The 24,991-nt window shown below is 40.1% G+C and overlaps 1 protein-coding gene across 2 annotated transcripts in view; it reads right to left on the bottom strand.

Moving 5' to 3' along the window:
* The window catches only part of MYLK (myosin light chain kinase), a 218,269-nt gene that overhangs the window by 31,998 nt on the left and 161,280 nt on the right, over positions 1-24,991 (bottom strand). For both annotated transcript variants that reach the window (XM_065671419.1, XM_065671420.1), the window contains 4 exons: positions 19,077-19,127; positions 17,413-17,540; positions 13,736-13,889; positions 358-660 (listed from right to left, as the gene is read on the bottom strand). In XM_065671419.1, coding sequence (XP_065527491.1) covers positions 358-660; positions 13,736-13,889; positions 17,413-17,540; positions 19,077-19,127 — 636 coding nt within the window. The remainder of the gene's footprint in view (positions 1-357; positions 661-13,735; positions 13,890-17,412; positions 17,541-19,076; positions 19,128-24,991) is intronic.

Here is a 24,991-nt window from a genome sequence, read left to right as displayed (position 1 = left end):
GAATGTGTAACATACGTGTGAAAGGTTTCATCTCCCATTACCTGTGCACTGAACTACAGAAGTCTGTCAGGCAGCACTGACACAGCAAGCCAGTAGTTGAATTATTGAGTACTTTCACCAGGGGATCAGGCGGAGCTTTTGGATCCCTGAAGCCAAGTTTCCACACTGGATGCATGCAAGACTTAATGCTCAGACACGCACACTAATTCTGCAAGGGGACTTCAACACACAGTCGGCATGAGCATTCATTGCACAGAGGCATACATGGAGTGTGTACAGCCTGACCCCACTGGGGAACTGTTAAGACAGAGCTTAATTGAACTTAATCTATTTTTTTTTTCCCTCTTAAAAACTAACCTTCTTGTTTCTCTCCAACTTTTACCAGCTCAGATTCTTGACTGGGCTCGCTGATGCCATACACGTTAGCAGCTCGCACGCGGAATTTGTACTCTCGGTCAGCCTGCAGGTCCTGCACGTTGAAAGAGGTGCTGCGGCAGGTCGTCAGATCTGTCCATTTGTTATCCACTGAATTCCAGATCTCCACAGTGTAGGACTGCACTGCACTTCCGCCATCATAAGAGGAGCCGTACCATGACAGAGTGAGGGAGGAACTCCGTATGTCTGACGCGCAAGGTGTTCCAGCAGGTGGATCTGGTTTATCTGCAAAAACATACGGAAAGCAGATTAGATGAAGTCATGAGGGAAAGAGGCAAGACTTCTGTTAAGGTATTACTGGCCCTAGGTAACAGCCTTTTTCTTTCCATGCCATTGCTCTGCTTCAAAGGTTTGTACTACAGGAAGAAGGAACAACTGCAACGCAGATGGACATACCTGAATTAGCTGACATAGATACCCATCATATATGGACCTCAGCAGTGGTTGTTCAGTTCCCTGGGCATCTTGGTCAGCCATACTGAAGCCTAATGCCCTTCACAGCTATCATTACAGAAACTATAGATACTAAAACCAAATCTCCCACAGTAGTGCAAACCACTCCTTGGTGAAATTCCTTACAGGTTTACCCCTGTAACAATCACTACAGCTGTGATGCTCTTTCTCCAGCTGCCTTCATCTGCTTCCATACTTCAGAGCCACTACTAATTATTCACAGCCTCAGAATGTGCCACTCATCCAAATATACCTGGGTAGCAGAGATACTAATACCAGTTTGTTGACACAGAAACACAGATCTTGAAAGGTGACAAGATTGTCTGCTAACAATTTAGTGAACAACTTCACCTACGTGCAGCTTTTTGAAGCCTAGTGCAGTCCACGCAGTGTTCTCTGGAGAAGGCTGCGTGGAGACCTCATAGCAACCTTCAAGTATCTGAAGGGAGGCTATAGGGATGCTGTGGAGGGACTCTTCACTAGGGACTGTAGTGACAGGACAAGGGGTAACAGGTTCAAACTTAAGCAGGGGAAGTTTAGATTGGATATAAGGAGGAAGTTTTTTACTGTAAGGGTGGTGAGTCACTGGAGTGGGTTGCCCAAGGAAGTTTTGAATGCTCCATCCCTGCAGGTGTTCAAGGCCAGGTTGGACTGAGCCTTGGGTGACATAGTTTAGTGTGAGGTGTCCCTGCCTGTGGCAGGGGGCAGTTGGAACTAGATGATCCTAAGGTCCTTTCCAACCCTAACTATTCTATGATTCTACATCATTTAAATACTGAGATTTTTTAAATCTCACATTTTGGAAATCGCTGGGGAAGTGGAAGATCAAAGCTGTTTATTCTCAGTTAGAGGCTTGTTCCTGCAGTCCTTATTTGCATGAATAGATCCAATATCACCAGAACCTGGTGTGCTAATGAGCAGCCAACCATGCAAACATCGATGCAAAACAAACCCCTTGCAGGTATATGCATTTTTCAAAATCAAGTTTAATGATTACACAGTAACTGAAATGAATGTTTTTCTAGGGCAGAAGAATGTGACTTTTTAAAAAACCCTACTGATTAAGAAACTCTTTATGGATGTTAAGTACTTCAAAGGACTTTAAAGGGAACAAATACCTTCCTTGGGAATAATCCTCTCAGAAGTAATCTAGCAAAACCTACAAAATAATGATGATGTTGATTTGGCTGAACTAGTGGCCAAAGGTTGAATGAGAACTCAAAGGATAAAATGACAGAAGATGAAAAGGAAAAGACTGATAAGAGTAAGATGCTACAAAAAGTGATTACACTGAACAGGGACTGATAAAATCCTTTCCCATTCTGATGGTTAAAACTGCTAATGGACTTTACCACTTTCTCCTTAAGAAAGGCAGAGCTGGCAAACCAGCAAAAATACAGCCACTTTCTCAACAACAAAACCATCCAAATGCTGGGAAAAACTGCTGTGGACTTTGATCAAGCCTTACTCTGGTGGACTGTATACTCACTGGTAATTCTCATATGACCATACTCAAATTATCATTCCTAGGAAAATGACTGAGCAGACAGAAATAGCCACAGTTTGCCACAAACGTGCCTTTAGTCCTTGGACAGAGGGGCTTCTCCTCTTACTGCTGTGGTTTTACTCATAGAGAGGGAAAATGGGGTAGTCTAATCTGATCAAGATGGTTAAATATCAGTTCATTATTTGGAAGTATGCAAGTTCTGCTAACCAATGATTTTCCTGAAAAAAAAAGCTTTTGTAATTCCTTTTAGTTCAGTTGTGATGGAAAATCCATCTTCCTCCACAACTTATATGTAGTAGAAAATAATTTGCTAACTATGAGGGAAAAGGCTGGGAGGGAAGGAGACGGACACCAAGGCTTTGCCACTGCATTATGTATGAGAATGCCGAGACAGAAGAAAAAGAGCCTGCTAGAACATTGGTTATCTGTATTCATTTTGGCAACACTTAAAAAGCCATTCCACTAGGATTCATCATTATATAGTACATCTCTTGTTAAACACAGATATCAGAGAGCAAGATGTCCTTAACCTCTGTAATGGCTTACTGCCACACTTAGCTGTCACATTTTACTCACCTCATTTTCTGGCAGAATAAAAGGGACTTTTAACAAGCATGAATTTATACTGTAGATAAAATGAACTGAGTCACAGGGAAGTTAAGTGATTTGCCTAGGTTTAGAAGGAGAGACTAACAAAGATGAGAACTGAATCTTGATCTCCTGGTGCCTTCCCTGTACTATCCTGTCCTAGCCACCTTGGAGTTGCAAGAAGTGAGAATATAGTGCTTACACCATTCATAACATCAGAACCCTTGTACAATGCTACAGCAGCCACCAGACAGCTGGTTGTATAGCACACATGGATTGTGTATGATTTTAGTCTAACAGCAGTGATAGCAATCTCCTTTTCACTGCAAGTTGCTATCCATGCAGACCTTGTAGGGAATAATGTTACCTCTGTCCTCTTAAAAATCTGTACAGAGAAAGAATATTTAGCTCTGTGTCTTGTTTTCTTCCTATCTAATCATCATTGCATCTTCTCAAGGTGCAGATAGAGGAACTTGGATAAGTAACAGCTGATTTATCCTAACTCCAAACAGAACAGAGCACTTGCTGATAGCAAGGGGAAAATAGCTTTCGAAGAAAAAGTTAAGCCAGTATTCTGTCACTTTACAGAGGCATCTGTTCAGGTTTGTCAAAACAGCACAGATTCTGTGACGTGTGCTCTGCACACAGCTAAATCTGGACTGTATGCATTAGAGGGGTTTTTGTTTGGAAAAAAAAAGAAAAAGAAAGTGTTAGCTTGCTCTAATGCACTGAATGTTACATTGAAGGAAGAAAGAGCTCATATGCTTCTGTCTTTGCAGAGCACTGTCCTCTCCTGCAGGACATGCAAATACGGTCTCTGCTGACTTCCATGCCCAGAGTTTCATTTGGAAAAAGCTTCATAATTTATCAGTTGCCTAGGCCACAGTTACCTTAGTGACCTCTCTTTCCATGACTCCCCTAGATAACTGCAATCCATTTGGCCAGCATAGTTTACAGAAGCAAGGCTTAAGTATGTGAGCACTGGAGAGAAAACATTCATAGCCAAGGGGACATCAGCACTGAAGAAAATGCTACATGGCTTCAATCTAATATATGCCAGCCACGGGAATACTTCTCCTTTCCTAATAAATTTTTCCCAGTAGGCAAAGACAAAAACCTGCAACCCTGGCTGGACTCTCTTGAGCCGCAAAGATGCATATTTTTGTTTGAAGTCTACCACATGCCGCTGCTTGCAGATCTGCTCAATGTATAAATTACTGGGGTAGTAGCTGCTATAGGAGATCATAAACAAGAATGAGAGCTCAATCTTTGCTCTTTCTTAATATGACAGATGTATATATACCATTTTCCATGCTTTAAAATTGTTTGATATCAGATTGGGTGGTATTCTACAGCTGTGCACATTCAGAGAATTTGCAGATGGTCTCTCCATGTGTCTGTTTTGTTTCTCAAGTTTATTCCATGAGGATTTTAAAGGTTACCCTTTATTCATCTGCCTGTACTGCAAACTAGGATATTTTGCCAAACTACATTCCCTTCTGGAATATGAAATCTCTATCAGCACAATTAACTGCTTCCAATAAAAATATCCAGTGGGTTGAGGAGGAGCATGGAAGTCAAACACAATTCTCTATTTTGTCCTTCTGTTTTACTATTTAGTATACCGTTAATGTCCTTGAGCTGCTCATTTTCAGTATTTCATTTGCATGTCGTGCAGCCTCTTACACACACAAACATACTTCATACTTAGGCTTATATTGTGAGGGCTTTACATAGGCTTTTTGGACCACAGTTTTGTTCTTCCTGTTTTGGACCAAACCATAGCCACAAGCCATCATATGAACTAGAAGGAAGAGAGTGCATCCAAAAATACACTGCTGCTTGTGAACATTTCTATAGGGGAAGCAATTAATTTGAAACAGCAAGCTGTAATTTCAGTTTCACTGTTACATGCAACAAAAGAAAACACGTAAAAATTCTCCACCATAAAATGTCTTAACTAGATGAAACTAGGGGTATTCCAGTCTTGGCTAACTTACAACATGCATGTAACACCCAAATCAAGACTTAGCTACACTTTATGATAGTCTAGATTGTCCCGGTCAAATTGACTGTTTCTACACAGTCCTGTTGAACTTGGTCAAAATCCTATAAACTCCACTGCCTTTGTAGCAGATAGATAGTACTTACACCTCTTTTACAAGGATGCATGATCACCTCATTTGCCTAACAGTATGAATGTAGAGGCTAACAAGAATGTTGGAGGTTGGACAGTTAAATGCTAAGGGGGAATCAAGCACAAAGCTCCCTATGTAATATCATTAGGAATATCAATGGGATTGCCCTGAGCTGGCTCCCAAAGCCTAGGCAAGCAAAAGAGAAGGACAAGTAGCTAATTTGGCCTCAAGCCTCACTCAGGGACTGTTCTACACAGCAGCACAGAGACTGCATAAAGTCACTGACACTAGTGGCACTGAGGAAACATCAGTAGCAACTCATATGTTGCACCATACAGAGGGGAGAGTGGAGTGGAGGTGATGTGAAGGAGTGCTCTACTGCTTTCCTCCCTTTGTGCTCCGGCAAACTAGGCTCAGATTAAAAAAACCTGCTTCCCAGCAAAGGGAGGTGTAAATTACTACTACCTCAGACCAAAGAGGTCAGATTCCAGTTTATTCTTTGTTGCATGTGCTCCGTAGGGCAAATGGTAACGTCACAAGCTGGTCTCACATGAAATGTATAAACCACATTTAAGACCATACCAGGACTGAAACATGCACTTATTAGTTACTTCCAAATTGAATTCAGCTGCATCCCTGCCTCAGACTAATTTTCAGAAGTATTTTGGTAAACAGGTTTTGACATACAGCCTGGAGTAACCTCTAATTAATCTGTATTTGTACACTCGAGAAGCATAAAGCATAAGCATGCTCAGCCTTTAAATCACTGCTGTTTATGAGACAAATTTGACTTGAGGTCCTTGTCTTTTTTTTCAGCGGTGTGTGACCCAAAATTCCTCCTGATAAGGAAAGGGACTTTCTCTCTTTCTGCATATGTGGCAAACCCACAGCTCCTACAGGACACCCATGTAATATAAAACTGCTATCCAGATCTCACTGTCTTCTCCACATTGCTCAGTTTACAGAGTGCACAGAACACAAGCACCATTCCACGAGACCAAAAAAGGCAGAAATCTCCTTATCTAAGTCAGAGTGCAGGGAAATGGAAAGTGCTCTGCTACTTGATGTAAGGGTCAGGCTGAGCAAAAGCAAGACAATAGGGCTTGCTGCACATTCAAAGCTTGCAGGGCCCTGGTGGGCTCTTAAGCAGCAATGTTATTCCAGTAGAAAGCCTCTGAAAACTGAGAACAGCACAAGTATGGCATCTGAAAAAAAGTTATTTTTCTTTTATGAACAGAGACAGCACTGAAGCAACGTCTCTGAAGTAGCTTTCTTTATCTGTTCTCAGAATTGGTTTGGTTTCTTTCTAAATCCCGTTATCATATTTCTGTATAATACTATTATTAGCTATCGTGATATTTGTCTGCCAGATAAAGAACAGACAGAAAGAAACAATTTAATTCCATTCCACAAGCTGTTTAGCCAGAGAAGGCATTTAATGCGCTGCAAAAGCCAGTTGAACACTGTCCATGCCGACAGCACTGGCAAAGCCTTCATCTGAAATTCATCAGCAGGAGAAAAGCGAAACCATAAAAGGTCATAACTGAAGTCGGCATTATTGCTGACAGGGCTTGGGGTCATGGCAGACCTCTCTGCTTTGCTTGGAAAACTATGCCCTGCAGCTTTTTTCTCAAGGGAGAGAAGTCCTAAAAGTAGAGATATTATTACCCCTGAACACCCTGTAACAACCATTAACACTCTGCTGGATGTTAGTATACTATAGGTTTGGGATACGATAGCGCATATACAACTTATATGTCTTATTTTGCTGCAAAACAGCATAGGAATTAAAATGAACAGCAGATTTCTCCTAAAGAAGCAGCTTCCCCAGCCCAGCTGAGGACCACATGGACAGGGCTAGTTAGCTCAGAGGTCCAGAGTCTGAAATTCACACCTTCCCTATAATACCTATTTCAGACTGCTGCTAGCCTCCTTGAAGTGTGATCCCTCACCATTTTGCCCTTCCGGACAACTCTGACATAAAACTAGGTTGTGTAAAAACTGCCCTTTTCCTGCAGATAATGTGGCTTATAAACACTGGAGGCCCAGAGCACTGCTTCATGCCCTTGTTCCTACTTTGCCACCTGGGGTAACTGAGGCACAAAAGAGTAAAATGACCTTGCTCAAGGACGTGCAGCAGAATGGAGCTGGGAAGGAAACCAGAGCTCGCCACTCCCACACAAATGCCCTCAGCACAAGAACATCTCCTTCTGCCACAGGCCTAATGGAACAAACAAATACATAATGCATTCTCAGGAGCCCTTTTTCTAAACCATCTGCTCCTGTGCCTGAATTAACAAGCTATTTGGACTACTCATGTGCTACATGTTATGCATCTGGTTTGATAACTGACTGAATCAGAGCTCCAATACCTGTCCACTGAAAGGATGAATTTTAGGAGTTTCCCCATTAAGGCTATCAACAGATTCCAAGTCCTCGCTGGAGTGAGTTTGGGTCCTTGGAACCCCATGTTTATGAGCTGGAGTCACAATCATTTTTAATAACTAAGCCATTCCTAGCATTTAACAGCAGGTGAAATACAGGAATTTTGCTGTGAAATGAGCATGGTATTTCCTTTTCTTCATCAGAGGAAAGGTGAAGGTAAGTATCAGGAAAAATAACTAAGCAGGGAGTTCTGCTGGAATTTCTTCTAACAGAAATGACATTGAAACTAGATGGCCCTTCAAGGAATAATATCTGTGTACCAGCACTGACGCATAGGGCAACATAAACTGTTTTTCCTCTGTACATTGTTACCTTGCTGTGTAAATTTAGTTCTGATACAGCTGCAGAGTTTTGCCACCAAGCGTTAGTAGGGAGGCTGACCGTGGAGAGTACTACACTGTTGAACTACAGCAGCAGCAGCAACAGCAGTATAAGACATCTCTTCATTAATGACCAGTCGAGTTGCCCTTTAACTATAAAAATCCTCCAGCAATCCAGAGGAATTTTAAAGGCTAAAGGTTAGAGACTGAGTCCACCCACATATTCTTAGAGGTTTCAGTGCATTCTTGACCCTAACTGTAAACAGGGAATCACATGGATACTGCAAGATACAATCTGATGCTTCTCGGAAGATGAAGTTTCAGAAGCATTCATGTTAGCATTTCCAAGCTGCAGTTTTCTCTGTAGAAGTGTCCGGTTGTTCCACTTTGCTATCTGCTTCACAGATGTCTGCACTTACTTTTCCAGAGAGGGAACACACAATTTCTGACCACCTCTGGATCCACGCAGTCTGAGCAGCTAGCACTGAGCCAGACTTCCCAGGCACTCACAAAAAACACTGATATTTCCACTGTGAACTGTTGGCTATGCTTCCACATTTCCTTATAATAGTTTCAGAGCAAAGAACTAATACTAATATAGCATACACGTATGTTAAACCAGGAGCAAGCACTTCATAAAAGCAATGAATAATTCTACCATTATATTGAATGACTATTGGAGTTAGTGATGATCTGTATCATACAGATCCTGCTAAAGGCATAGAAGTAATAGTTTCCTCACAGAAAGTAACTTCTCCATCCCAACTCAAATATGGATTAGTAACCTCATGCAGAGGAGCAGGCATTACTTAGTGAATTCATGTTCTATGACTTGCATGACGGTATACGCAATGTGCTTACACATGTGTCTTTAAGTACGTGGTTTATCACTTTCCAACAGTGCATGAGGATGCAGCACACAGTATGTGCACAAATGCTTAGAGTAATAAACCCACTGTAACAATTATCTTTAGGCCTCTCAGGGTACAATGACATTGCTGTCATTCTTCCGTATGTAACTACCACAGAGCTCACTAATTGCCATGATTTTTTTTTAATACATTACCACACCAAGAACAATACAGATCCAAAGGATTTAGAAGCGACAAATAAGCTGGGTCAAAATAAGCCCCCGGGTAGGTGGTACATGTGGTTTTGCTCCTTTACTTAAAAAAGTAAAAGATACCAGTAATATCCAAAGTACTCACCAAACATTGATCATCAGAAACCCCCTGTATACTAGGCATGGAAACATGAAGCGGTTTGCCCAAAATCATGAAGGAAGCTCGTGGCATAGCTGCAGAACAGACTAATTCTCTAGTGCCAAATTCTTGTTGAATACTCCATTATTCTTTTGACTCTTTGTCACAGTACCCAGCTTTAGCCAGTATGAAAAACAAGTTCCCTTTTCTAAGTGGTTACAGATCGGGCTAATCCTGTTACATAGCTAATATGTTCAGAACTGTAAGTTTGATAAATTTATCCATATTCATCCAATAAATGGCATGAAAATAATGAATATTCCTTGCTGTCACTGTAGAGTGAAGGAACTACCTTGCCTAAATCAGTCTTATCTTACCCTATGCTTATCACTGACTCATTTAATATTGCTTTGGCAAGAGAAGTCCACTTTAATCTGACATAGTGTCTGCTGTAAATCATTAGCTCAGTCTCACGTCAAGCCATTTTGGTTTTGGAGCAGAAACATGTTGCAAAATCTCCCTAGAGAGATCACTAATGAAACTGCTTCTTTAAGAGAGTTGATCGTAACACAATAGAGAAGAGCTCAACATGGATATTTTGGGATCTGTCAACCCTTTAAAAGATGGCATTGCTTAACTTGGATGTCTTGCTTCTATGCAAGTCTCCTAGTATTATTAGTGCTTGTACAGACAAAGGTACACAATAAATCAATGATAAACTCAAGACTTGGTCCTTGTGGCTCAGTGCTGTGTACTCATCATCACACTGCACTGCCTATCACAGAATCATAGAATCATAGAATAGTTAGGGTTGGAAAGGACCTCAAGATCATCTAGTTCCAACCCCCCTGCCATGGACAGGGACACCTCACACTAAACCATCCCACACAAGGCTTCATCCAACCTGGCCTTGAACACTGCCAGGGATGGAGCACTCACAACCTTCCTGGGCAGCCCATTCCAGTGCCTCACTACCCTCACAGGAAAGAATTTCCTCCTTATATCCAATCTAAACTTCCCCTGTTTAAGTTTTAACCCGTTACCCCTTGTTTACCCCTTGTCCTGTCCAATTAACAAGTTTCCTCTAACCTATGTCTGTATCGGTGTATCCAGTGTGTGCACTGCAAACAGATCCCAGTGGAGGCTGAGTGTAATGGACATTTTTTCATTGATAGTCATTAAAATTACAAAAGAAAAAAAAGTCCTTAGAATAAAGTTGGGTTTCCTTCAAAATCTTTTCCTGTGGCCCCAACTGCATCAAATCGGATCACATGCAAACTCTTTGTCAGACCCCCGGCTCAGTTCAGTTAAGTTTGCAGTTGAAGTCTGACAGTGTGAGAAGTTAAATGCAAGACTTTAGGAGCTAAATTCACAGGATTTTTTAGGTAGCTTTTTTCCCCCAGCTGTAGATTAAGGTTTAAATCACAGTGGGATCATTTCTGATTTGAATCCTGGCTGATAAGCTCAGTCCTTTGTCCTCTGGTTGGAGGTTAAGTCAATAATGTAATTATTTATGAAGACAGGTCTTTGACAACCAAATGTATAAAAGCAAAATGGATGGTCTTGAATCTCCTCAGGAAGATCTTCAGACCTTCTGCCCGAAGCAGGATCAGCTATAAGGTCAGACTGTTCAGATGTTTATCCAGTGTGAACCTGAACACCTCCAAGGATGGAGACTACACAACTATTCTGGGCAACCTGCTCCCTGGCATGTGTTACGGTTCAAATTTATTTTGGGAAATCCTTATTGGAGTTTTTCACATGAGAAGCTTGCACATCAGCGTGAAGACTTTGGTACCCACATGGCTGCAAGAGGTAACAATAAAAGAAATACTTCTTTATTTACATATTGTTTTAATTTTATTTTAGCAAATGTTTCTGATTTGCTAAAATTCAAAGCAGACAGCTCCATTAGCTAGCCCTTTGAGAAACATAGCTCTAGGTCAGCTCAGACACACTCCTGCAGAAAGCAGATGTTCTGTGTTTGTAGTTTCCCTCAATACATTCAAGACTTAGTTGTGGACTGTGGTCAGCAGTGTTTTGAGCACACAGCATACACATAGATGCCTTTTATCGGTAAACTCACAGGGAGGCAGCTCACAGAGAGCTTAGAGCCTTATTGTAAATAGCTGAGGCAAACAGCTGATCTGTAGCACCAGGGCTTTCTCCACAAGTGCGTGTTATGAATGTGGGGTTAGAGCAGGGAGGGCAAATTTCTTCCCAGTACTTTGAATGGAACAGAGAGGATGGACAGGTGAGAATTCAGGACTAAGGATGAGTTTTGGCAGACAAAGAAGTCTCACATTTTGCAGATTCAGAGTAGCATAGCTTCCCTATTTTGACTGGAGCAGGCTTTGGAGAAAAGTACCTTCCAACTCTCATGAACATTTAACACCTGTAAAGGTGCAAACAGGGTGAAGGATTTTTATCTCGGTGGTGCAGTTCCAACCCACTCCCTAGAAGGAAGACATTTTTCTTCCTTTTCCCATATTTTTGAGTACCCAGATGGAAGAATCTGGCCTTAACACGCATGTGTAGCAAACTGGGAATCTTGAGGCTTTGTCATGCGTTTGGCAGTGCTGACGTCAGTGAGGTGTCTCACTGAAGATCTTGGCAATTTTACAAGAGGGAATTTATTCTCTTTTGTTGGAAACAGACAGCTTGTCATCAGCCAAAACACATGGCAAACTCCAGTACATTGTAAGGATTCTTCACCCAACTCTCCCAAAAGCATCTCTGGGAATCCCATTGTTCTCTGGCACATTTCTGATGGAAGAGCGAAGCAGGAGGCTGAGATGTAGCTTTATAAGGTTATAGAATTCAAAGACTTCCAAACCAATTAACTCCAAAGGATATAAAACAGTGACTTATATAATAATGAGTCAAGGTTCACACAGTGACAAGATAATGGGAATTGTTGGCTTAGTTCAGCCTAAAAACATCAGTTTTGCCCTACAACCTGCTACAGTTAGCAGCCTGAAGCAGTTGCCTAGGAAAAGGGAAAAAAGGGAAATGTAAGGAGCGATTAATCTCCTGCCATTCCTGTAGCTGCTAATCAGCAGTGTTGGGGCTTTGGAGTCAAAAACTGTACCCAAAACAATGTATATGATGAGTATTCAAGGCTCAATTTTTCATGGTGTTCATTTTTAACCTAGCTATACTTCCGACCTACACAATCACTGTTGGAAGGAGTAGTAAAATTTATCTATGCATCATGAAAAATACTTATTCTATTTTCTTCTATTCTTGAGTTTCTGGCACATCGCTGTAATCTCTTTGATATTTATGCATGTTCTTTCAGTTAGTTTTTAACTGCAACAAAAGCCACAGGTCAGATGAAGAAATTTCTTTAAACAATGAGGAGGCCTCTATCAACAATACGTACAGCAGTATGCAACTGAGGGATATTTACTCTTTAGCAGTGAATATTGTACTTGAAAGTGTGATTCGGTTCATTAAACTTTGTAAATTATTCTCTGGATTGCTGGAATGAATTTCCAGTCCAACTTGGGTTAATGGTATTTTGCCATTGATTTCTTTGGAGTCAAGAATAATAAATGCAATTATTCCTGCATTTTTTTACTTGCTCACTAGCCCACCTACCTGTTAGGACAGCAGAGCCAGTACAGTTTTGAGTGAGTGTTTAGGATGCAGCTTTGCTAGTTGAACTAGAATTCATCTAAATGCTCGGGTAAGCTCTGCCCTCCCCTGCCTTGTGTCAATACCCTCTGCAGGCTGCAGGTAACAGAGCCTGAAAATAGACCCATCCATCAGACTAATGATTTAACTAAATCACTCCCTTTGCTTATGAACTTCCCTAGATTTCCCTGGAAATGATTTGCTGTGTATCCACACCAAGGTGGATTCGTTATCCCTTTCAGATATAAATGTCACAGCTCTAGATTTTGTCTGATACTCAAGCTAGCAGGTCTACATCTAGGCTGCAGTTTCATCTGCAAACGTACTGCAACTGTCTACTAGCCTACTACTACCTGCAGCTGTCCATAGCCTGCTGAAACAAATGTGGTGGCTTGAATGTGTCATCTGACAATGCTGTTTGAAGCTTTGAAATACATTTGTGTAAAAGCCCATATACAAAGGGCTCCATATTTAAAACAGAGTGCCTTCATTCACTGTTTTCTGTCACTATGGAACAGTAGACAATGGTAGGAATTTCAATTAAAAGGATAAAATCTCCCTCCCCCCAGCAACAGGATGTTTTCAAATTTACAGTCTAATAGAAACCACCTCAATCCTTCCTGAACTAACAGTTTTAAAATTTGCAGTCTAGCCAACATCTGGATGCTGCAAAGATTAAATGGGAGAAAGAAGTACTGCCCGGTAAAAACAACCCCAAGAGTTGTTCCAGGAGTTGTTGGGGTTTTTTTTAAGTCTGAGTTATTTAGTTCCTCCATCTGTAATATCCTCCATCTGTAAAATAAAGCACAGTATGGCCCTACTGAACTTGCTTGTAGTCCTTATTACAATGTCCAGTCCAGATATTTTTTAAGGTACTCGTTTTTCATTTCAGTCTTCTTTACTTATCTGATTATTTTATTTAATTTTTTGCATATCATCATATATAAAGCAAATGTAGAGTGATGCCTGAAGAGTAAGTATATATATAAAACATTATTATGGACTCACCAACAACTGTAAGGTTGACTTGTGCTTGTCTGCTGCCAAGTTTGTTCTCTACAACTAGGGTGTAACATCCACAGTGTTCCTGCTTTGTTGATGATATTGTTAGCTTGCTGGTGTTTTCAGCATTCTCAATTTTGATATATTCATTTTCTTCAATCTGCCAAATTTAAAAAAAAAAGAAAAGATTTTATGACAAATTTCTTCATATCTGGAAGAGCTCACAATACAAGGTTATTATACTGGGTGGTATCTGCAGATAAGTCTGTTACAACAGTGAATATATGCAGCTGGTAATGAACACAAAACATCAAAGAATGCAATGGAACATTATGATGGCTCCATTCCTGCAAAGGCAACAGGGAGTACTGGTGTTATTGGGACTCCACTACGGAACAGGAGTTTCACTTTCTAACTCCTCTTTGACAGGCTGAAAGTGCAAACTGTGTAATTGGCAAAAGAACAAAGTTTGTTCTCACATATCTACAGAGACCACAGCAGAACAAGGGTTTAGTTCTAAATACCCTAATTCATTTGCCATTCCCCTTTAGAGGCCCAATGTGCAAGACTTCTGTAGCTGAGACTTTAATCCTCTTGTCTTAACCAGCCTCATTCTGTATTTCCACAGAAACCAGGGTAACAGTTTCTTGGGTTTGAACGAGTGAAGATGATGTTGACTGAAATGGAGCTGTAATGCTATAGCTGTGCAGAGAGACATACAAAGAGCAAGTTTAGCTCTCCTAAAGCATTTTTATTTTCCGGAGAGGCAAAAATCAAAATCTCAGCTGGATACCATAGGCATATTATGAACTAGTTTTTAATTAAAACAAAGCTATGTTAGCATAAATGGCTGAGGAGACATAGATTTTAATCGGTATTGAGACACGACAGATTATTGAACAGCCTTATAATGCTACACTGCAATTACAGGAGCTGTACACTGTGTTCTTATGAAACAGACAACATAATGTCAATGCCCTTCTTCCTCCCACCACTTCCTTCTTAGATAAGTGACTCTTCAAACTCATTCTCAGAATTTCATTAAAATTGAAGCCTGTTTGCCTTATCTTGTCTCATATATTCAGAGAACAAGAAATTATAAGGCTAAGAGCAGGACTTTCCCTGCTTTCTTCTCAACTTAGATAGAACACATGCACTGCTATATGCCCAAAAGTAACCCAAGAAAGATGCTCCTACAGTAACTCGAATAGAAAGCTAGTAAATGGGATTATGTAGGATTGCAGTTTAAATTATACTGACAATTGTTTCCCCCTGCCTCATATTTTGTTCTTCTGAGATTCTACACTGGCTTAATGTTTTGCTTTATTAGAATTAGTCAAAGGTAATAGTAAAAAAATCCCCCAAACAGTCTAGCAGAGCTAGATCCACATTATGCAGAGAAAGCCCCGGAAGGGTACTCAGTGGCTTGCAGTGGTTGTGGGGAACAGGAATTTGGATTGCTGTGTTCCCAGAAGAAAATCCCTGATTGTATCAGGAAAAACTTTTTTACTGTGAGAGTGTCAGAGCACTGGAACAGGTTGCCCAGGGGGGTTGTGGAGTCTCCTACGTTGGAGATATTCAAGGCCCGCCTGGACAAGTTCCTGTGTGATGTACTGTAGGTTACCCTGCTCTTGCAGGGGGGTCGGACTAGATGATCTTTTGAGGTCCCTTCCAACCCTTGGGATTCTGTGATTCTGTAGTTAGGAAGCTCTGACAATTGGCAGTGCTAAACAATGGACTTTGTTAAACAATGCTCAACTAACACAGATTTTTTGAAGGCTTTCCCCTTTTTAGCTGAGCACAGTTCCAGCATCCCTCTACTAGACTGCCATCATGTACAACAGTATGGGTCACAACTTTGAAACATTCCCTTCTTCAAGCAAAATATATTTGTCCAGAATACACTTGTGAGAGGCCCTGGTGGCTCTTTTGAACCTAAGAGAATGTGAGGAAGGAACATGGAGAGGACAAGTCCCTTCTGCATGCTGCAGAATACAGTGGCAGGGCTGAAATCACAACTTGCCACTTAATGGATCTGATCAAATAACAACTACAAATGACCCCCAAGAAAATTGTAAAAACACTTGGGTAATTTTCCTTTTTAGGACTGGGGGTGGAACACAGTTGAAATCAACCACATTTATAGAAGAGAAAAATCCAAGAATAAAACAATATGTGGCGCAAAAAAAAAAAAAAAAGGCAAAATAATGATGCAGCACAGTACATAGCGACTGGTTCCTCATTTAATTTAATAAATGAAAGACTGATGCTCTTGCTTGTCCTCCTACAGCATTTATGAACCCTCCTGAAGTTTTTTCTTTTCTATCTGATTCACCTGCAATAATGACCCATTTAAAAAATGTCATTTAATGCAAACCATTACATTGTCTCATAGTGAATAACTAAAGAAGAAAGTATAAAGATAGTAAAAATAACATTTTACAAAGGAAAAAAAAGGTGTAGAATCACAGACTGTGGATCTGATATAGGTATTATGAGGTACTGGTTTCTGTTATCACATAGATTTTGTTATTAAGACGGCCTTGAAATCTAGGTAAATAGGATTGTTTTATTCACCAGTGCCCTCAGAATACTGCATAAACCAGAAACTCACTTTTGAGGGGTTAATTTTTACCCACATATTACTACAAGCTCAGCAAAATAGGCTCTGAATGTTTCTGGAGCTTCTGAGACTGATTTTGGTAGAAATGAGTTGAACACTTTTTAACTCCAGTCTTGAAACTTCAGAATTTTAAGAATATGTAGGAGTTCAAGAAAAATCATTCTTTCTCCTAGAGTAAGAGGTTATTTGGGGTTAGCAAAGACGGACTCCGGAATACCCTTTGCACTAGCAAACTGCTTTGAATTCTTTCAATGAAATGCTGATGCATCTGGATTTAGAGTCTAAACTTGTAGGAGGAGATGGTTTTATTTATGTTCTATAGAGTGCATAATGAGTTCAGAACGAAATAAACAGAGTAGCAGCTACAGTACGTAACTGTATTTGCTCTATCCTAACATGGCACTTCGTCTTCCTAGTTTGTACTTGCATATTGGGCTATTTGATTTAAAGTGGTTTCATTATTTACTAAAGCAACTCTCTTTAAGTAGAAGAAACTCTAAACTTAGGGGGTGAGGGCACCCACAGCTACACAACTGTTGTTGTGCTTTGCACGGTGACATTTGTGTTGTAAGACATTTCATTCAAACTTCTTATATGACGTTTTTCCCCTCTGACATAACTTTAGAACAGACAACAATGAAGAAAAGGTTATTTTTCAAGGAGAGAAATGTTTCATGTGACAGATACTTTTCAGAAATCCAGTATCTTTCACATAATCTATCCTTTAATTACATGGTCTAAGGCTTTTCTCGAAGGAAGAGTTGTTTGTCATAAGGGGGGACAAGCAGCAGTGGGTTCAAACTGTAGCAAGAAAGATTTGTGTTTGGCATTAGGAAAACAGTTCTAGCACTACGGATACTTAAGCACCGCAACAGGTTGCTAATGGAGGTTGTGAAACTTTTATCACCAGAATGTTTTCAGCAGAGGTGCAGAAAACATCTGGCAGAAATGACATTGACCTTGCAAGTTCCCAGGGAAGGGAAATGGACAAGATGGGCTGTTGTTCCTTTCCAGCTCTACTTTCTCAATGATTGTTAAAACAGGCCAGAAAACAATTTACCTGCTTACGGAATTTCATCCAGGTGCAAGTTATTGGTGCTGTTCCTACCACCTTGGCAAACAATTCCACTGATTCACCTGCACGGACTTTTCTGTCTTCTGGGAACTGAGTAATCTGAGGAGGAGCAGCTGATGGGAAAAACAAATAAACAAAGAAAACCCCCAAATCTCTCTTTAAGTGATTGTATTTTCTATTTTTCATAAAATTTAAAACATGTACATAGATCAGTGGTTTCAGAGTAGCACTTGAAATCCAGATTAGCAGTTATCTGTTGCGTGCAATAGAACAATTCTGTGGACATTGTTAGTTCTACTGTATTAAAGCAATAACGAGCTACCTGACATAAGTTTACTCATGCCAGACCAAAGTACAGAAATCCAAAAGCCGAAAGTGTTATGCCCTGCCCTACCACTAATTCCAAATATACAGCTTGTGAAATTTTGTGTTGGGTTTTTCAGGAAAACTTTTGCTTTGGCATTTTGTATTTTTGAAGAATGGCTCCAGCCCATTTGTGTGTGCTGAGGCAGTCTGCAAACCTGGTCCTTAATGTCAGCAACGGTATTCAGAGAATTTAAGGCTCAACACCTGCCTATGAAGATTGTAGCTTCAGTAGCCAGGTAAACATCATGTGGGACATCTATTAGAGAGACGAAGAAGGAAACTGACGTCTTTTTCCATCACACTCAATTTGCTCATGAGCAGTGACAGATCCTTTTGTTTGTATATTACAGTGCTTCTTTTAAATCTTGCAATGCCATACACCTCCATTTCTGTATCAGATATTTCTCCTTCTCTTCCCTTTCGCTTCTTGAGAACCAATAGATGGCAGAACATCTCTCTTGCTAATAGTGCTACTTCCTGACTCTTGGTTGTGATGCCAAATCTGCCAGACCCCTGGTAGCTGCTAGGGACAGATGCCAGAAATATTGCAGCCCAGACAACTCCAGAGTGAAACCTGTTCTGCTGCTTAATAAGAGCAGCATGATAAAAAATATTGGTGCAGATCTGAGGACCTATGACAGAAATGATAAAAAGTATCCCCTAATATTAGAATGACCTAATTGAAATATGCAACATTTCTCTCCAAAGCACAGGGCTACTAGGTGAGAAGAAAAGTGCTTTCTTTTTCTGTTCAACACAACTAAAGCAGCTTTAAAAGTCTGACAAACTTTTAAGATATTAAAAGCAGGTTCTCATAGAGGAACATTCTGGTTAACTTTAAATACAGACAGCTTTGCCTGGGAGAGTGCCAACACATGAACAGGTTACCATAATGCCAGTTATGATGAAAAGTAGAACCTATCAACTTCTCCGTGGTAGCTACTCATGCAGAGGTGGCATTCTGTGATATGTAGAAAAATCTCTTTCACAGAAGGCTAAGGTGTCTTGTGGATATAGAAAAGGGCATGAGTCATAACACTACTGCTGACATTTGGTAGGAACTTGCTGTAGCTTATTTGATGGTAACTTTTTTGCATGTCATAATTTAATTCTTAGCACAGTGTAACCTTATGAACAAGTTTGAAAAAGGGGCTTTGCGTATCCACCATTTAATCACTTATGCAACCAAATTAAACAGCTGTACTTAGAAATGTGGTGTCTGTTCTTTAAAACTGTAGTGGTTTATTACTTTTTCCCATAGGATAACACATGCAACAAATTACCTGCTTTTGGAGGAGTCTTTGGAGCTGGTTTCTTCTTCACTGTTGCTTCACCTAGTTAAAAATAAATAAATAAATAAATAAAAGACGTTAATTCAAAGGTGAGTTTTGAAAGGTACCAGATGAACTGCAAAGCTTATATCCATAGTGATGCTTTGTTGGTACATGATAATATGTCTTTCAGCATATTAAACTCAAGGATTAACAATACTTTTTAAAAACACTTTTATTATCCTGAATGATCCTCAGAATATTCCCAGTTGAAGCTGGAGTTTTTAAAAGAACCAAAGAATTCTGCTACCCATCTCCCAAAAGCTGTCATACTCTGCTTCTTACAGCAGTTTAACTGGGGTGAAAAAACACTAGGCCAAGATCCATCCCATACTGAATTTCTGCTCGGATTTCCAGCATAAACAATGCTGAATGAGCTCAGCTAAATCTAGGCTAGTTAATGCCACACACTGTTTCTTACACCACTTGTGAGCTAGCAAAGAAACAGTGATACACAGGCATTAAATACTCTCCTCTGCCTCACCTGCTTTTTTCTTCACAAAAGAAAAGGTCATGGCATCAAAAAATATGGCCCAGAATTTGCAATCTGGGCACATAAATTTTGGGAAGATGATGTTCTACAAATTGTGAATGGTAACTAGAAAGAGAGTGGAGAAGACAGGTAGGTAGAAAATGGCTACGAACTATTTTTCGCAAAACAAGAACTAGAGGCCACCCAATTAAATTGCCAGGCAGTAGGCATAAAAGAAACAAAAGAGGTGGTTTTTAAAATAGCATACATAGTCTACATTCACAGAGAACTGATGTTTTGCAAGACAGAAACATAAACAGGTTCAAAAGGAGAAATTCATAGGAGTTAGGTGTAGCGGTAGCCATTAAAAGTAACAGTCTGGACGCCTTCAAACCACTGAATTCCAGAAGTGGAGGGGCTCATTTCTTTTAGAGCGCTCTCTTTTTGTCTGCTATCCTGAGCATCCTTGTCAGAGGACGGTGTCTGCTGTGAAAGGACATTTGTTATTTTCTTATGCTCAAGTAGGCAGCTTGATTGAAGTAGTCTGGCTTTTAAGATGTTTTTGCTTCCAACAGAAGCAGTATCTGCTAAGTGCTTTAGACTATCTAGGCACATAGGTGCTTAGTGTTAGCCATAACAATCTCAAAAGGTTGGAATTTTTTGGTTGTTGAAATTATTTCAAAGTAGCAAGACACTAAGCAACAAAAAAACCTTCCCAAATCTACCAAACCAATAAAATGAGTCCTTTATTTTAACCCTCTTTGCTATAGCAAACTACAGGCTGTGCGTGATGCCCCGGGAACACATCAGCTGATATCCCATGAATAAAGAGCCATGAATTGTGAAGCCACCATGGGAGTCTAATGTTATAGCTCAAGCAACAAACAGATGTGAAGATTGATTTTAATTTTTAGAGTAATTGGAAATAGTAAGCAACGTGCTTATGGGTTGTTAAAAGACCAAATGCTTTAAGAAATATGTAATGGTTTAGGTGTCAACACCAGTGTTTATTCAGTTCATTACGGAGAATGTTTCACTATGCAGTGAATATAGAAAAAAAATTTGCCACTTTCTCTTTTATACACTTCCATTTCATAGTAATTGTTTCTCAAAGTATGGTTGATTTTTATATGCTCAGTCTTTACTGATTTTGTAGGCACCAGAATCATGATAATGGAGAGGTAGGATAGTCTTGCAGTAATTACAGCTAAGTCGTAGTATCTTAGAATCATAGAATAGTTAGGGATGGAAAGGACCTTAAGATCATCCAGTTCCAACCCCCCTGCCATGGGCAGGGACACCTCACACTAAACCATGTCACTGAAGACTGTGTCCAACTTGGCCTCGAGCATCGACAGGGAGGGAGCTTTCACAGCTTCCTTGGGCACCCATTCCAGTGCCTCATCACCCTCACAGTGAAGGACTTCTCCTTATATCTAACCTGAAATTTCCCTGTTTAAGTTTGAACCCGTTATCCCTTGTCCTATCACTACAGTCCCTAATGAAGAGTCCCTCCCCAGCATCCCTATAGCCCCCCTTCAGATACTGGAAGCCTGCTATGAGGTCTCCACGCAGCCTTCTCTTCTCCAGGCTGAACAGCCCCAACTTCCTCAGCCTGTCTTCATACGGGAGGTGCTCCAGTCCCCTGATCATCCTCGTGGCCCTCCTCTGGACTTGTTCCAGCAGTTCCATGTCCTTTTTATGTTGAGGACACCAGAACTGCACACAATACTCCAGGTGAGGTCTCACAAGAGCAGAGCAGAGGGGCAGGATCACCTCAAAAAAGAACAGTTGGGTATCTCCCATAGAAGCCTTTCTTCAATGACTGTCAGTGTAACGGAATTAATTGTTTAGATTAGTACTTGTGAGGTGTTTATCCTAGTATAACTGGACCACCAGGACATGAACTGTGTCCTGCCACATTTTCCATGTGAGCTTAACCCTGTTTAAATGAAGGCCTTCAATGAGCACTACTGCTTATTAAAGGGACCCATGACTTTTCAGGCAACCAACAGACTGACTTGTACCCTAGATATTTGTAGTTAGTGACTACAAATATACTTCCAGATCATCTTTCCTGCACAACGTGTATGAGCAAAAGCAGTAAGTAGTGTTTTCAAAGCAGCTTTCCTCTTTGTCATTGTATGCTTATGCCTTGAGCAGAAGCTCTTATTTCAAGCCGTAATCACAGTTACGTGGATGAAACTACTTATCAGATGCCAGCTGGAAGCTCTATAGAGTTTGGCCTATTATCTGCTGTCAAATATCCCTATTAATGGAAATCACCCATTAGTTGTTCATTAGATGCAAACTAACTCAGTTATATGATTTAAAACCACGTGAACATTTCTCTGTGTGTGCCTGCTGTATATGACATCAGATTCTGCGCTCTTCTCTAAACTGAGAACGAAATAGCTGCTGCATATCTCCTCAGAGCTATAATAGCTTTTAATACAAGCTAAAGCAATTATATAAATTTGATTACTTCCACACTCCAATAGGCCTGGTATGAACAAAGAGCACCAACAATGGGGAAACCCCCCATTTGTCAAGTGCCATCTTGGGTTGCAGGTCCTATTGCTATTTTTCAGAAATATTCACGTTTCCCTGTGACTATAAATATCCCAAGATTTATTTTTTTTTATTGCTGGCTGACAATGTCATTCTCCGCCTTTGCATAACACATGCACAGAATGGATATCTGTATACTCAGATACCTCTCTAACTTTTCTCCACCTAAAATCAGCCACTCTCGGTTCGTTGCAGAAGGGACCCCAAGAAAATTGTTTGTTCATTCACAACTACAATTAGTGATGTTCAGTTCACCACTGTTAAAGAACAAGGTTTCTATACAGACTAGGATGTGTAGGGAACCACCAGGTTATTACCTTTACCTTCCTAGCCCTAGAATAAAACAAAGGGCTATGCTTAAGATTATGCTTAAGTTAAGGCTTTCACTTCAATAAAGATCACCATAGCAGAAAGCAAAGAACCATCACCTCATTCAGCAAGGGTACTACTTTTTATATGTAAATATAATTTTTTTTGTTCAATTTCTAATTTTTACGCAACAGGACATTACATTCACTTAACTGAGTATATCCAGACTGCCACTGGACTTCATCAAACCATGCAGGTTGCAAAGGGTTGCTGGAAGGTCTGGCTGAATATCCTGTTTTGCAGACACACGTAGCCCCAAGCAGAAATGAAAGGCAGGGGCAGTGTGGAAGGGGATGAGGACAAGGTCTGTGAAGCTGACTTCTTTGGCTAACAGTGTACGCTCCACTGCTCTTACCTCTTCCTTAAGAATACCAGCTCATCTCATGCATCTTTTTGAAATACAACTTTTGTTTCAAAACCTGCTGGAGACAGCTAGTGAAAAAAAAATGTCTAATAAGATTACCCAAAGTTGACAAGGTCAAATGATTGTTTTCATTAAAATATTTTGAGCCTCTTGGAAATGTTGGTTCAAGTCTGCCTCTGCTGCTTTAAGACTTGTTTATCTCTCTTTTGATATTTACAGTGAAACAGCCTGAAGCTGAAAACCAGCCTGGAAGAAAAAGGACATAATATTCCCTCCTTAAATGAATCTGCCTTCTAGAAACAACCTAATGTAAACATTACGAGGCTGGTATTTACATAACTTTATAGGCAGGTTTGCCTCTTAGAGAGCTTATGTCTGGATGGGGCATAAAAGCTAAAAAAGGGAAAGATCCCATACAGGCTGATAGCTGGGGGACATTTGGTTGTGCTGTTCTTTGCCCTGATGGTGAATTTGTGAGAGCAGATATGTTCAGAAACCTCGGTCTTTCTTTTTTGCTTCCCTTTTTTGGAATTTTGCTAAAAATAGGCATAGCCCTCCCCTGAAATTGCTGTCTGCACAACTTGCTTTCATAAAGCTTGAAGTAGAACTCTTACAGTCTGAAAAAAACCATCGTGTACTCAAGATAGCATTGCCAAACAGTCCACAGTTCCTACAGTCTTCTTTGCTAAAAATCATGTGTGTGTGTTCTTTAGTGATAGATTTTAGCACCTGTTTATTTACTTTAATAAGTACAAGTAAATAGTCTTCTTGTGGAACAGCCTCATTTTAGGTCAGGATAGGACAAGGGCTAATGACATACTCTAATACTATGGTCACATAGGAAACCGTTTTCCCGTCTTTTCAAGATTTCATTTGCTGAGAAAAAGTAAATTGTTGGGTTTTTTTGTTGGTTTTTATCTTTTTTTTCAGAGTTTCCTTTAAGAAAAAATGCAAAAAAAAAAAAAAAAAAGAAAGAAATCATGTCTGTATTGTGTCAGATATCATGGTAGCTAGGCTATTTATACAGGAGATGGAAAACCCAGGTTCAAGCCTCTGCTCCTTCTTCCACATCCCACTTGAATGCTTCATAAGTGTGGGATGTAGCATTATGAGGTCTCTTTCTCCCACATCACAATGTAACCTCCTTCAGACCCTTCTGGGGGTAAATATCAGGGTCTGAATCAAAGGTGACTGTTGTCTGTAAAGCTTTACTACTCACTACTATGCTAGGAAGCATGGAATGACTGACACCTTGAAGTACAGAAGAAATAAAACACTTGGCCTTGTGGACAAGGCAACAAATTATTCAGTTCTATCTTGCTTCTGCTGCAAACTTTCTTGGTGATACAAAAACCTATTACAAGTGTTACTCAGCACAGACAAGATGAAGTAGGAGAAAGATGATGGCTACAATTGTAGTAGAAAAAGAAAACATCATTTCTTACCAATATATTCGTACATTTGTGAACCTATGCTAATTGCTACAGAGAAAAATGACAGCCACAATGCACTCACACCAGTAGCCTGAAAACTTCATCAAGGTTTGAAAGGTTAAACAGCTTCTAAAAGAGCAATTCTTCTTACTGTTTCCAAATAACTGTGTATTATTTAAATACAATAAAATAGAAAGCAACTCTGGTTTAAATTTGCTGACATGCAGAAATTAGAAAACTAAATGCCATACAAGTCAGTTATTTGATTTTGCGTGTTTCAGAACAGTTTTTAACAGCTTTGATTTTTTCATTAGAAACAACTGTTATTTTGTTGCAACATCCCATATTTAGTTTCTAAATCATGCAGAGATTGTCCTCTAATTGAAAAAAAAAATCCATCTGCTTCCTTCGCAAAATAAATATAAAAATCCAGGAAATATTCGCTCTAGCATTCCAGGCAAGAGAGAGCTAGCACATACTAGCACACTCAGAGCTTCACTAATGCAATATAGTACCCTGAAAGTAGCTCAGTATTTGAAAACAGCTCAGCTGGAGGAAGAAACAATTCCACAGCAGTTTAGAGGCACAATGCTTGAGCAATTCCTGCAATTAAAGGAAAATTTGAGCAGTGCAGAAGAGATCTGGTATCAAATAGAGC

The sequence above is a fragment of the Lathamus discolor genome, chromosome 3, assembly GCF_037157495.1.
Source record: "Lathamus discolor isolate bLatDis1 chromosome 3, bLatDis1.hap1, whole genome shotgun sequence".
Taxonomy (NCBI): Eukaryota; Metazoa; Chordata; class Aves; order Psittaciformes; family Psittacidae; genus Lathamus; species Lathamus discolor.
This window is presented reverse-complemented; position numbering and strand designations above follow the sequence as displayed.